This window comes from Leptonotus elevatus, chromosome 1 (genome assembly GCF_054856555.1).
Source record: "Leptonotus elevatus isolate MCC_2025b chromosome 1, RoL_Lele_1.0, whole genome shotgun sequence".
Classification (NCBI taxonomy): Eukaryota; Metazoa; Chordata; class Actinopteri; order Syngnathiformes; family Syngnathidae; genus Leptonotus; species Leptonotus elevatus.
Window position 1 is genome coordinate 10,452,704 of NC_141239.1, and position 11,165 is coordinate 10,463,868.

An 11,165-nucleotide genomic window follows, 5' to 3' on the forward strand; every position below is an offset into this window, starting at 1 on the left:
TTTCACCTCTCAACACATCATTCCGTAAGACCTCTCTCGGGACCGTGATTGTTTGCACCACTTTTTTTTTCTCTACGTGTCAAGGTCAATTTAGTACAGAGTGCTCTTGTTTTGGTTCTGAATGTGGAGATGTGAATCTGCTGCATCCCAAAATCCTTGACTTGTTGCTTCATCAGCAAGCTGTTTTTTTTGTTATAGCTATGTATTTAAAAACAAGGATGGCACTGCAAATACGTGGTTAGTCCATCTGCATTACAGTTCCAAGGTGAAGGTGAATCCGGGTTGTGAACTTCCTGTGTGGTTTGCATGTTCCTCTCGTGTATCCAGGCTTCCTCCCACACACGCAGGAGGTCACATAATGGTTGGTTTTAGCATGTTTGTGAGGATTCTTTAAATGCCCTTGCATCCGTCGATTATTCTTTTTGCAGCCCAAAGTAAAAAAAAACTATGGATACCAAAAATGTGTTTTCAATAAATACATTAAAAATCGGTAACTAAATAAATGTGATGGAGCTCTACCTAGTCTAAATAAAGCTAGATAAATTCTCAGCTGGCGTGAAGCCTATATTTTAACTTGATGAATACAAAACTGAACCAGCTGGCGTAAAGGTGCACAGGTAATTTGGCCAGCTGTGACGTCACCGATACGACTTGCCCAGCAGGTTCGTCAAGCCGGTGGCCGCCCCGCTGCAAAGCAGAGAGCTGATTACTATTGTCACACACGGGAGGAAGAGGAGGAGGTGGCTTTTAAAACCCACCTGTGTCACTCACTGCCTTTTGGGTGTGCTGTCGCCAACGAGCACGCCGCACACACAAGTGCCAGCACGTTTGTTTAACACCACACATGGACAGAAGACCCACTTGAAATTAGAATTTTAAGACCCGCAAAGAAGATGGAAACGAACGGAATCGAAAGCAAATATGGTACGCTAATTTACATTTATTATTCTGTTTTTGGCTCTTGTGTTTTTATACGTTTTCACAAATGCAAATCTTCGCCGCCGAATGCACATTCATCACCCTTCAGTTTTTCCTCAATAATAGTTTGGAACGCCAGTTGGATTTTATTGGTATAGTCATAAAAACTTGTAAAAGGCATGCCCCCTTCACTTACTTTTTGTAGTTTACCATCTACGCACAGCTCACACGCATGTTGCAAAGTCGCTATAAACAAATGAACATCTGGTGATTCAAGAGCCGTTGGAATATGTCAAAAACAAACGCACTTGACTTTAGCTTTTGACTTTAAACGTTGAATGTCATTTTTACTATTTTTTTTTTAAAGTCAGGCGAGGTGGCAAAATGGCACAAAGCAGGTTGTTACCACAGGGGGGAGCCACCGGCCAAACATTTACTGCATCTAAAATAAAAAAATAAACGTTGAATCATTTTTTTTTGAAACATTGGCGCCACGTCCTTTTATAAACTTTAGCGATTGATCCAAATGTTATTTAGTAATTATTTAAAAAACGATGGTACACACTACACAACATTTATGAGTGAAGACATCTTGCGTTTTACTGCGGGTGGACTTTGCGTGGGGTTGGCAACTTTGCACACGCCCCTTTTGGTACTGCTTCTTGCCCAGGCACGCCTTTAACACACACAGATAGCGTCTTTAGCAGACCCGGGGCACTACCAACAATTAAGTATGGCGTGCCTGCGTAAACAATCCAAACTCTCCACATCCCCGGAGTTACTGCGCCATGCCGAAGTCCAGGAGGTGATTGGAAAGAATTTGAAGCTCTTAGGTAGGCCGCACAGTGTTGACATGCAAGTAACAAAAATTGACTTATCGCAGGAAAAGCCGACGTTAATGTATATATATATTTTTTTAATAAGATGCTTGCATGGTGCTTAATCTAATCTACAGGACTGTGCCATCTGTTCAATTTCCTCTGTTCATCTACTTCTCAGGAATGGATGGAGACACTGATGTCCAGTTCCTCCTGCAGGGGGGAGATCTTCTCAAGGTCCGCTCTTCTTCCTGGAAGAGAAACCGCTACTTCAAACTCCAAGAAGACTGCAAGACGATGTGGCGGGAATCCAAAAGAACCTTCAGGAGGCACCGGTCGTGTGAGTGCTGTTCTAAATTTGTGGATCCCTTCAATCAGAGACCGTTATTGACTGGAATATTCCATCACGGATTGTAAAGATGTAGAGCTGATCCCAGACCAGCAATAGGTCATTTCTGTTCTAGCTGGTGATATCAGCAATACGGTTTGTAGGTGTGCCTTCATGGAGATATCGATTGTAGGGCATATAATAAAAGGCATATAAAGTTTTCCCGCTTGAACTGTGCGCCAAGTTGACACCCATAAATTCTCATTTCAATACAGGGACAACGCCATGTTTATGTTCCTAAAAAGCTCATTCAACAAGCTTGTTGAAGATCCCAAACGGCAAGGAGGATTTACTTGCACCGCGTTTCACATTATTTAGGATTTTTATGAATACTCTACGCAATTGGCACTCAGCATAATTTTAATGTCGTCAACTGTTTGAGAATGATTTGAACGTTGTTAAAAAAAGCTCACCAGTGATAATGAAATAAAATTAAGAATAAGTAATTTGTTGAATTAGCTTTATAAGGAGTTTATTTTTGCTGAAATCTAAAGCTATTTGAATCAAAAACATCCCTAAGTTACATTGTAACATGGGATCTCTTATTTGACAGCAGCTTTGCAGTTTATCATATTATATTTAGTTTAGTCGAAGGAAAATTTGGTTCATGCAGTTATTAATTTTAGACAGCGATAACAGTAATAGCACCAAAATTGAAGTAAAACGGAACGCAAACTTTGATTCTATTTGCCACACTTTCTATCTGCAAATCAAAAAGCTGTGCTGTAAATGACATGAAGGTTTTTTTCCCTCCGTGCGCAGTTTCCATCGACGACATCGCTGTGGTGCGACTGGGTCGTCAGACGGAGGGTTTGAAAAAGTACACAGACCAGCAGATAGAGAATAGCTGCTTCTCCATTATCTTCAAGGACCACCGGAAGAACTTGGACCTCATCGCCACCTCTGACGACGAGGCCAAGCAATGGGTGGACAGCCTTCAGAAATTGATCACCAGCAGAAAAAATCTCAACCAGCAGCAGAAGACCGAACAGTATCCTTTTGTCCCTGCAGTACGAGTTGAAGTCAAAACGCACACATGCCAAGTCAGTGCCACGGGCGACATAGGCAATGTAATGAGATTTTAAATATGCACAATAATTTACAACCTGATTGGATGAGGTCTGACTGACGTGTTGTTTTGTTCCGCAACTCGGCAGTTCTGTACAGTCCGTGCTGCCGGCAACACAAATATTTACACGCCCGCTTGGGCTAAAATGACACCTGCAGGTGTCAAGTGAAAGTTGAACTAATCGGTACCAAACGCGAGAGAGATTCCATTTTAAATGTACTTGATTTATCAGTCCACGTTTACAGGACGGTGTGCGTCAGATGGATACTTTCCTTACATGAACCTTCTTCCCAGCTGGCTCTTCAGCTGCCTGAGCAAAGCAGACAAGAACAAAGATAACAAGCTGAGCGTGTCAGAGGTCAAGCGCTTCCTGCGTCTCATCAACATCGACGTGGATGACTGCTACGCAGACATGCTCTTCGAGGTTGGACCATGCAGACTTTTTTTCAAGTTATTCATGATCATCAGAATTTGAAAGATGGAGACAGAATGTTGATAAGCTCATATAAAAAAAATATTTTTTGATGTTGCTACAGCAAGTCATGCTACTCCCGCCAGCAGTTATAATTCTGTTGAAGAAACATTTTCGTCATCGGCACAATTTTTTTTCCAGACAAAAAAAACAAAAACTAAAATCGTCAATTTCGTCATTGATGAAAACGAAAACAAAATAGCAAAGAAGTTGAAGAAGGAATGAAACATGGATGGGGGAATATAACCACTCAAACTGTTCACTGCACTTGCATTCATTGTACAGCTGTAAAATTAATCTCAGGCAATTATGCACTTTAATTTTTTTTTTATAGATGGCATATTGTCAGTTCAACATGTTTCATTGAAACAATAAGGACACGGTTGTGTTAGATTTGTCTTGCATGTTAAACTAAAGTTACTAATAAGTGTGTTATATTTTTGTGAATAAGTTTAGATGTATGCTGAAGGAAAATATTGAGTAAATTGTCAATTTCGTCTTCTAAAATTGGATTAAAACTAAAATATAATCAGCTGACTAAATTATGACTGAAACTTAAATTTTAGTGAAAAGACTATTACTAAAACTAAATGTATTTTTTTTTTGTCAAAATGAACACTGCCCACTAATCGATTATTTATTCAGAACGATTTTAGATTAAGAATTATTTTATTGACTCGCTAATGCTAATTAGTGCGCTACTCGTGGCACTTTTATCACTCAGAAGAACGACTATTCATACAAAACGCTTCAGGAATGTATACAGAGAAGCATCTTAACATCCTACACTGCAAAAAAAAACAACTTTTATTGGAATAACTTGATCATGACTTTTTGCTTCTCTGTGGCTACAACTTAACAGTGTATCAGAACGAGCAGAACCACACTGCCCCCAAGTGGCCAAATCGTGTACAACAAGAACAGTGCTCCCAATAAAGGCACACACAAACAAGGGCAAGACAGTATACAATAATTTAAATAAATTCGATTTTGGGACATTTAAAATCGATTCTAAATCATACTAAATGAGAATCGCGATTCTTATGAGAATCGATAAAAAAAATAAAATAATAATAATAATAATATATACCGTTTTTAATTAAAAAAAATTGGCACACCCCTTACCCATTAGGGATGTAACAATAACGGCAATATTGTGATATAGCGATATTAAAACTGCCACAATATTGTTGTCGTCATGTCGCGGTATTAAAAGCAGCACATCTGTTAAAAAAGTCAGGTTGAGTTCCATGTGTGCAGTTCTAGCACCCTCTGGTGGCTAGTTTTTTTAGTGCAGTTAATTTTCATAGGGCATGTTTTGGCCCTTTGTTTAAAAGCCACGCTAATCGTTAGATTAAGGGGAACGTAATATGCTTGTGAACAGTCAAGCACAATATTGTGGTGTTTTTTTTTTTAGTATGAGTTAAAAAAAAAAAACGTGACCTTTTTTTTTTTTTCACATTTCACTAACCTCCCCACAATATCGTGATAATTATTGCATTGTGAGCTTTATATCGTGATTGTGATGTTTGGATATCGTTACATCCCTACTGCTCACCAGGCTGTAAAGAACTCGATTTGGCCACTTAGGGGCATTGTGGTTCGATGCGGTCTGATGCACTGTTAAGTTGTAGCCACATTAGAGCGTTGAAGGAAAAAGTCACGATCAAGTTATTCCAATAAAAGTTGTTTTTTTGCAGTGGAGCCGTTCTTTTGAGTAATAAAAGTGCCGCGAGTAGTGCGCTAAATAGCATGAGCGAGTCAGACTGGAATAGATCATTACAATTCCTTGCACATCTATAGATTGAAGCAAAAATCATTGTCAATCAAATCATTTTGAATCAAAAAGAGTTATTAATCGAAAATCTATTCTGAATCGAATCGCAGGCCCAAAAATCAGAATTGAATCGTGAGACATTCAAAGATTCCCACCCCTAATTGACATATAGTTTAAGGTGCATGTTATATGAAGCCTACTGGACTGTCTTGTTTCATGAAATAGAAATGCGACAAATCGAAGTCTGGCTACCTGTCTGGGGAGGAGATCAAAGATTTCTACGACCTGCTGACCTACCGGGAAGAAATCGACGTGATCTACAAGACGTATGCGCGGTCTGCCGGTGTCATGAGTTCAGAAAACCTGGTGGAGTTCCTGCTGAAGGAACAGCGAGAGATGCCAACCCTGGCTGACGCACACAAGATTATTGACAAGTTTGAGCCGGATGAAAAAGGTGAGAAATGTCAATCACAAATCTTTCCAAGGGGATCGTAGTTGGCCAATTACCAGTATTGACCGCTATTGCATGAAAAGTGTTGAGTATTCTCATCAAGGGTCTGTGTGGACCGTGTGCTTCCTTTTCCAGCCAAGGAGAAGAAGGTGTTGACGAAAGACGGCTTCCTCATATACCTGCACCATCCCGATGCCTTGATCCTCGACCCACAGCACATGGACGTGTACCAGGACATGAGCCGGCCTCTCAACCACTATTTCATCTCCTCCTCGCACAACACTTACCTCATGGAGGATCAACTTAAAGGACCCAGTAGTACAGAGGCTTATGTCAGGTGAACACTTTTGCCTCTCGGTATGATGCGGATGTATTGAGATCAAACACAACGATTATGCATACAATAGAATGCGGTTGCTCTTTCAGGGCTCTGCTGATGGGCTGCCGCTGCGTGGAGTTGGACTGCTGGGACGGATCGGACGACGAACCCGTCGTCTACCACGGTTACACGCTAACCTCCAAGATCCTCTTCAAAGATGCCATCAAAGCCATCAAGGAGTACGCTTTCAAGGTGTGCTCATTGAATGAAGTATTAAATGTATTCTCATGTGGCTTCAATCAATTATGTATCTGCTTGCTGCAGACGTCCGAATACCCCGTGATCCTCTCCCTGGAGAACCACTGCAGTGTGGAGCAGCAGGAAGTCATGGCCCGACACATGAGCTCCATCTTGGGCAGCGCGCTGGTCACGTCTCCCCTCGGGGACGGCATGCCTGCAAACTTCCCGTCTCCTGAGGTGTGTTTCCCATAACCACCACTTAAAAATTTCTTGATAATGTTATGTGACATCACTAGCGGTGTAACGGATCATCATTGATCCGTGGTCGGTTCGGTGGGGGGAAAAAATCAACAGCGCACTTTCACACTAGACACCATTCAGACATGCCAACATACTCAACGTAACACGCCGCCCAAGGCTAACTTCAGAATAAAGTTTAGTTTACCAAATAATACATTGACGGCAATGCAAATAGCCTCAGTAGACTTTTACTTTAAAGTTAGCCCACGTTGTGGCGTGATGGCTAGCTTCACTTCCCTTTTCAGACGTTGTCGTTTAGGCTTTCTTTATCGTATGAACGCAACGCTATCCCGAACTCATATTCAATCGCTAATTTAGGACGCTAAGAAACCGCTAATTAATTACACCGTCATTGTATGATACGGCAGAAGTCTCTGACGTTAGTTGCTAGCAGCTATCTGTTAGCATTACCTAGGACTGCTCGGCTGGCAGCTGGAAATGAGTTTGACAGCGGGTACCTGTCTTTAATTCTTTTTCAATATACTGAACCAAGGCTACTTTGTAATTCACTCGTCAACATGTTTAAAGGAAAGGAATGTACCTTAAATTGCACTTTGAGGTATTTTCATTATTAAAAAAAAGAAAGGATAAATATAACTCCTTCATTCAATTTATTAAAACACTTTTGCCCATTTAAAAACAACATTCAACTCAAAATGTCAAAAATAGCCATTTAGATTTTAGGAACACAACTTTAAGCCTTTAATACTAATAATTTAATACTTTGTTTTACACATGGACCATGTAAAAAATAATAATGTTTCTGCCTCGTATTGCTCTTAAAGTTGTTCCTAAATCCTAAAGGGCTATATTAGACATTTTTATTTTTTTATTTAAGGGGAAAAAGTATTTTACAAAATAAATGAAGATGGTGTTATTTATCTTTTTTTTGTAATTATCTTTTTTTTCTTTCTTTTTTTTGCTGATCCAATCCGAACCGTGACTTTTGTGATCCGTTGCACCACTAGACCTCACGTATCTAAACATGACGTTCTGATGAATGCCCCACGTTATCAAAAAACAACCCCTGACAGTGGCAGCTAATTTCGAGCATTTTAACTCATCTTTCCAAGGCAAACCGAATATAGTGTACTTTGATTACACAAACATGCCTGGGTACCAAATAAAAGATCGTGATGGTCATTAGAAAAGCATGTTTCTACCTTATTCCATTCTTTAGTAATCACCATTTGAAAATCGGTCATTTGAGGTCATTGAGCGAAAATTGAAAAGATAAGGAGAAAACAAGCTTTTTTGTGAAAAGATACTAGATAAGATTTTCTGCACAACAGTGACTTTGACGCTAATATTTTTTTTGTTTAGTGACGCTCTGTGAATTAGATTTAATGTGACAAAGGCTTTGATAATTTACATCATCCTTGAAAATGTTCTATTTCCTAAGATCCGCCATGTTTCACTGCAATTGCATACACCGGCAGAACATTGAAAAGGGACACAATGCTGTCACCTGCTGGCCATAGTTAGTGGCTGTTTTGTGATTTTTACACCCATTCACAAAAGGAGCGCTGCACAAGATTGCACTGCCCATTGAGGAAGAAAAAAAAAACGGAAACGTTTTTGGCGGCATTCATTTGGACTTTAGTAAATGTCATTTAACGTTTTGGGCGTTAAAAGAGTTATTACATTGGTGGAATATGAGTTATGCAGCAAAATCCAGGGATCCATTTTGCCACTTGTCAACTGAAGATGACATCACAGTTGCTCAGGCAACAACCAATGGCAGCTCACCTGTTTTCAGAAGCTGAGCTGTGATTGTTTGTTACCTGAGACCTGAACAACTACCATGTCATTTTCACTCATCAGCATGTGGGTAAAATGGCCGCCCCTGAGATGGATAAAAATGGCAAGCTGAACTCGTATTCCACTAACGCAATATTAACCAGAATACTGTATTTAGACTAGTGGGGCTGCATAACACATATTATTGTCAAGAGATTTTTTGAGGTTGACTTTAAAATTGTGCTGCTCTTAATTGCGCTCCATTATTATTGCCCAGGAACTGAAGGGGAAGTTCCTAATCAAAGCCAAGAAGTTAAACAAACTCGAGGCCACTTTTGCTCCGGACGCGGCGGCTGGTGATGAGTCTGAAGTAACAGAAGAAGAAGAATCAGACGATGAAGATGAACCGGAGGAAGAAAATGTATGTACAAAGAAGAAGAAAAAAATCAGTCAACATTTGTAGGGTCTTCTGTTAACCTATCTTATTTTTCATTTGAACTGCAGAAGAGAAAGAAACTCAAGCTCGCGAAAGAATTATCCGACATGGTGATCTACTGCAAGAGCGTCCACTTCAACGGCTTTGAGGATGCCAGCAAAAACCTGAGCTTTTACGAGATGTCGTCCTTTAAAGAAAAAAAGGCCACTGAGCTTGCAGAAGAGGCGGGTGAGGACGAGCGGCCGCGACATCAAACAAGATCTTGATTCGTGGACTGTCATTGTTTGTTCCCTACATACAGCAAATGCCTACGTCAACCATAATGTGGACAAGCTGAGCCGCACCTATCCAGCTGGCTCCAGGACCGACTCCTCCAACTACAACCCGGTGCCTCTGTGGAATGCTGGCTGCCAAATTGGTACGTATGGAGAGCGCATGAAAGGAATTGACGTTAGCAGCGTTTCCGGCTCCGTTTGAAAACACCGCCATGTCGTTGCGTGTCCCAGTGGCCCTAAACTTTCAGACGACCTGCGAAGAAATGGATTTGAACCGAGGCAAATTCCATGTGAACGGGAAGAGAGGCTACATCCTGAAACCGGCCTACATGAGGAACAGACTCACCGAGTTTGACCCCATCACGCTCACCCGAGGAGAGTGGCTGAAGCACAAGATTCTTCATGTCATGGTGCGCTTTTAAAGTCATGACAACTTCTACCTCGACTCGTTCAGTGCCATTGACGGCTGTAGACGTCAAAAATCCATTTCAACTGTGCTGGCAGTGAATGAGTAGAAGAAAAAAAAGACACATTAAAATGAAATGTCATCTCATCACCAGGTTATATCAGCTCAGCAGCTGCCTAAAGTCAACAAGAAGAAATCGTCCATTGTTGACCCGCTGGTTAAGGTGGAGGTTTATGGCGTGCCGGCTGATGTGGCTGTGAAAGAGACGAGCACCGTTGACAACAACGGTAATGCACGTTATGCAGGGCATTCAATAGAGCTCGTTTTATGTTGTCGTCACATGCATACTCTAATGACATCCAACATAAAATGTGTTTTTTTATGAAGATGATGTCACACCTTGACAGAACTGAAAAAGCTTTACTTCAGCGATGCACCTATTGTATACATTAGGTTTGGATTTGGGACTGCTTCTGTGATAGACTGTGGATTAACCTGCATTGCAGTCACATTTGCTTTCTGGAAATTTGGCGAGTTTGCATTATGTAATGTATTTTGCCGCTTTCATATTCAACGGTCAGAAATCTGGTTTGATGAGGTGATTTTTCAGCTGATCGATATTGGTTGAAAAAGATTGCATTTATTAAATGAAAGGGAACAAAACTCTTGAAATGTAGCGAGCACACGGGGCATACCGGTCATACTCTTGGATTCTCTTTTGTTATCGTTGTAGGTTTCAACCCGCAATGGAATGAAAACTTTGTGTTTGACGTGTACGTACCAGAGCTTGCCTTGGTGCGCTTCCTCATCCAGGACCACGATTCTACGTCTGGTAACGAGTTTATAGCGCAGTACACACTTCCACTCGACAGTTTAAAGATGGGTGAGTTCACTTTTTTTTTTTTTTCCTTCCCCTTTCCTCACACTGAAAGTCATGAAATGGCTGCCTTATGTTTGAAATGACCAGACCCAGCTGAGCTACTCGCGCGGTGCTAACTGGCTTAATCATTTTGTGTTCACACACAGGATACAGACACGTGCCTCTGCTCGATAAAACTGGTCACATTGTCCATGCAGCTGCGCTCTTTGTTCACATCATGGTCGTCGATGCTGAATAAGACTCCGCCATGGGGCATGTTCGTGGATGCATCTCCATTACACAGCCATGACTTAGCTATTTTTTTCAACTTTCTAAAAATATTGTTTTTAAAGTGCATATTTCTTTGTAGATCAACTTATTGCGTGACATTATTCCAGTTAATTGAGCAGATCGATGCCACATTTTTATTTTTTTTAATGGCAAAGCATCTATACTGCAAGTTAGACATACAAAACCTTTTAGGAGCTGTGAGCCTTCGCGGTGAAACTTTTCAGGGACTTGTTTTGCTCCAGTAGTGCTACACTAGGTTCACAAAGCAATGTTATTCTAGCAATGCATGGTCAACAAGACAGTAGGAAAAAAATGCTCTGTCACGTGTACATTGTCATGTATGATTCATTTTTCTTGGAGCATTACTTTTTTCTTTTTTTTTTTAAGAACAAGTTTTAAACATGAA

General features: G+C 40.7%; 1 protein-coding gene across 2 annotated transcripts; it reads left to right on the forward strand.

Annotated features, from left to right (window-relative positions):
- Nucleotides 1–732: 732 nt before the first annotated feature.
- Nucleotides 733–11,165, forward strand: LOC147180670 (1-phosphatidylinositol 4,5-bisphosphate phosphodiesterase delta-1-like). 2 transcript variants are annotated; one of them, XM_086074026.1, is made up of 15 exons: nucleotides 733–924; nucleotides 1,918–2,076; nucleotides 2,887–3,115; nucleotides 3,488–3,617; nucleotides 5,668–5,896; nucleotides 6,029–6,230; nucleotides 6,320–6,464; nucleotides 6,537–6,689; nucleotides 8,770–8,913; nucleotides 8,997–9,156; nucleotides 9,230–9,346; nucleotides 9,435–9,613; nucleotides 9,764–9,896; nucleotides 10,343–10,492; nucleotides 10,636–11,165. In XM_086074026.1, exons 1-15 carry the CDS (start codon nucleotides 894–896, stop codon nucleotides 10,725–10,727), a joined length of 2,253 nt encoding a protein of 750 aa, XP_085930152.1. In that variant the 5' UTR covers nucleotides 733–893; the 3' UTR covers nucleotides 10,728–11,165. The 2 variants fall into 2 exon arrangements, with proteins under 2 accessions (XP_085930152.1, XP_085930143.1); XM_086074017.1 differs by lacking the exon at nucleotides 733–924 and adding an exon at nucleotides 1,611–1,751.

Coding starts and splice junctions, on each gene's coding strand:
- LOC147180670 (XM_086074017.1), top strand. CDS start 1,652: ATGGCGTGCCTGCGTAAACAATCCAAACTCTCCACATCCCCGGAGTTA. Junction 6,690..8,769: donor CAAACTTCCCGTCTCCTGAG/GTGTGTTTCCCA, acceptor ATTATTGCCCAG/GAACTGAAGGGGAAGTTCCT. Junction 10,493..10,635: donor ACTCGACAGTTTAAAGATGG/GTGAGTTCACTT, acceptor GTTCACACACAG/GATACAGACACGTGCCTCTG.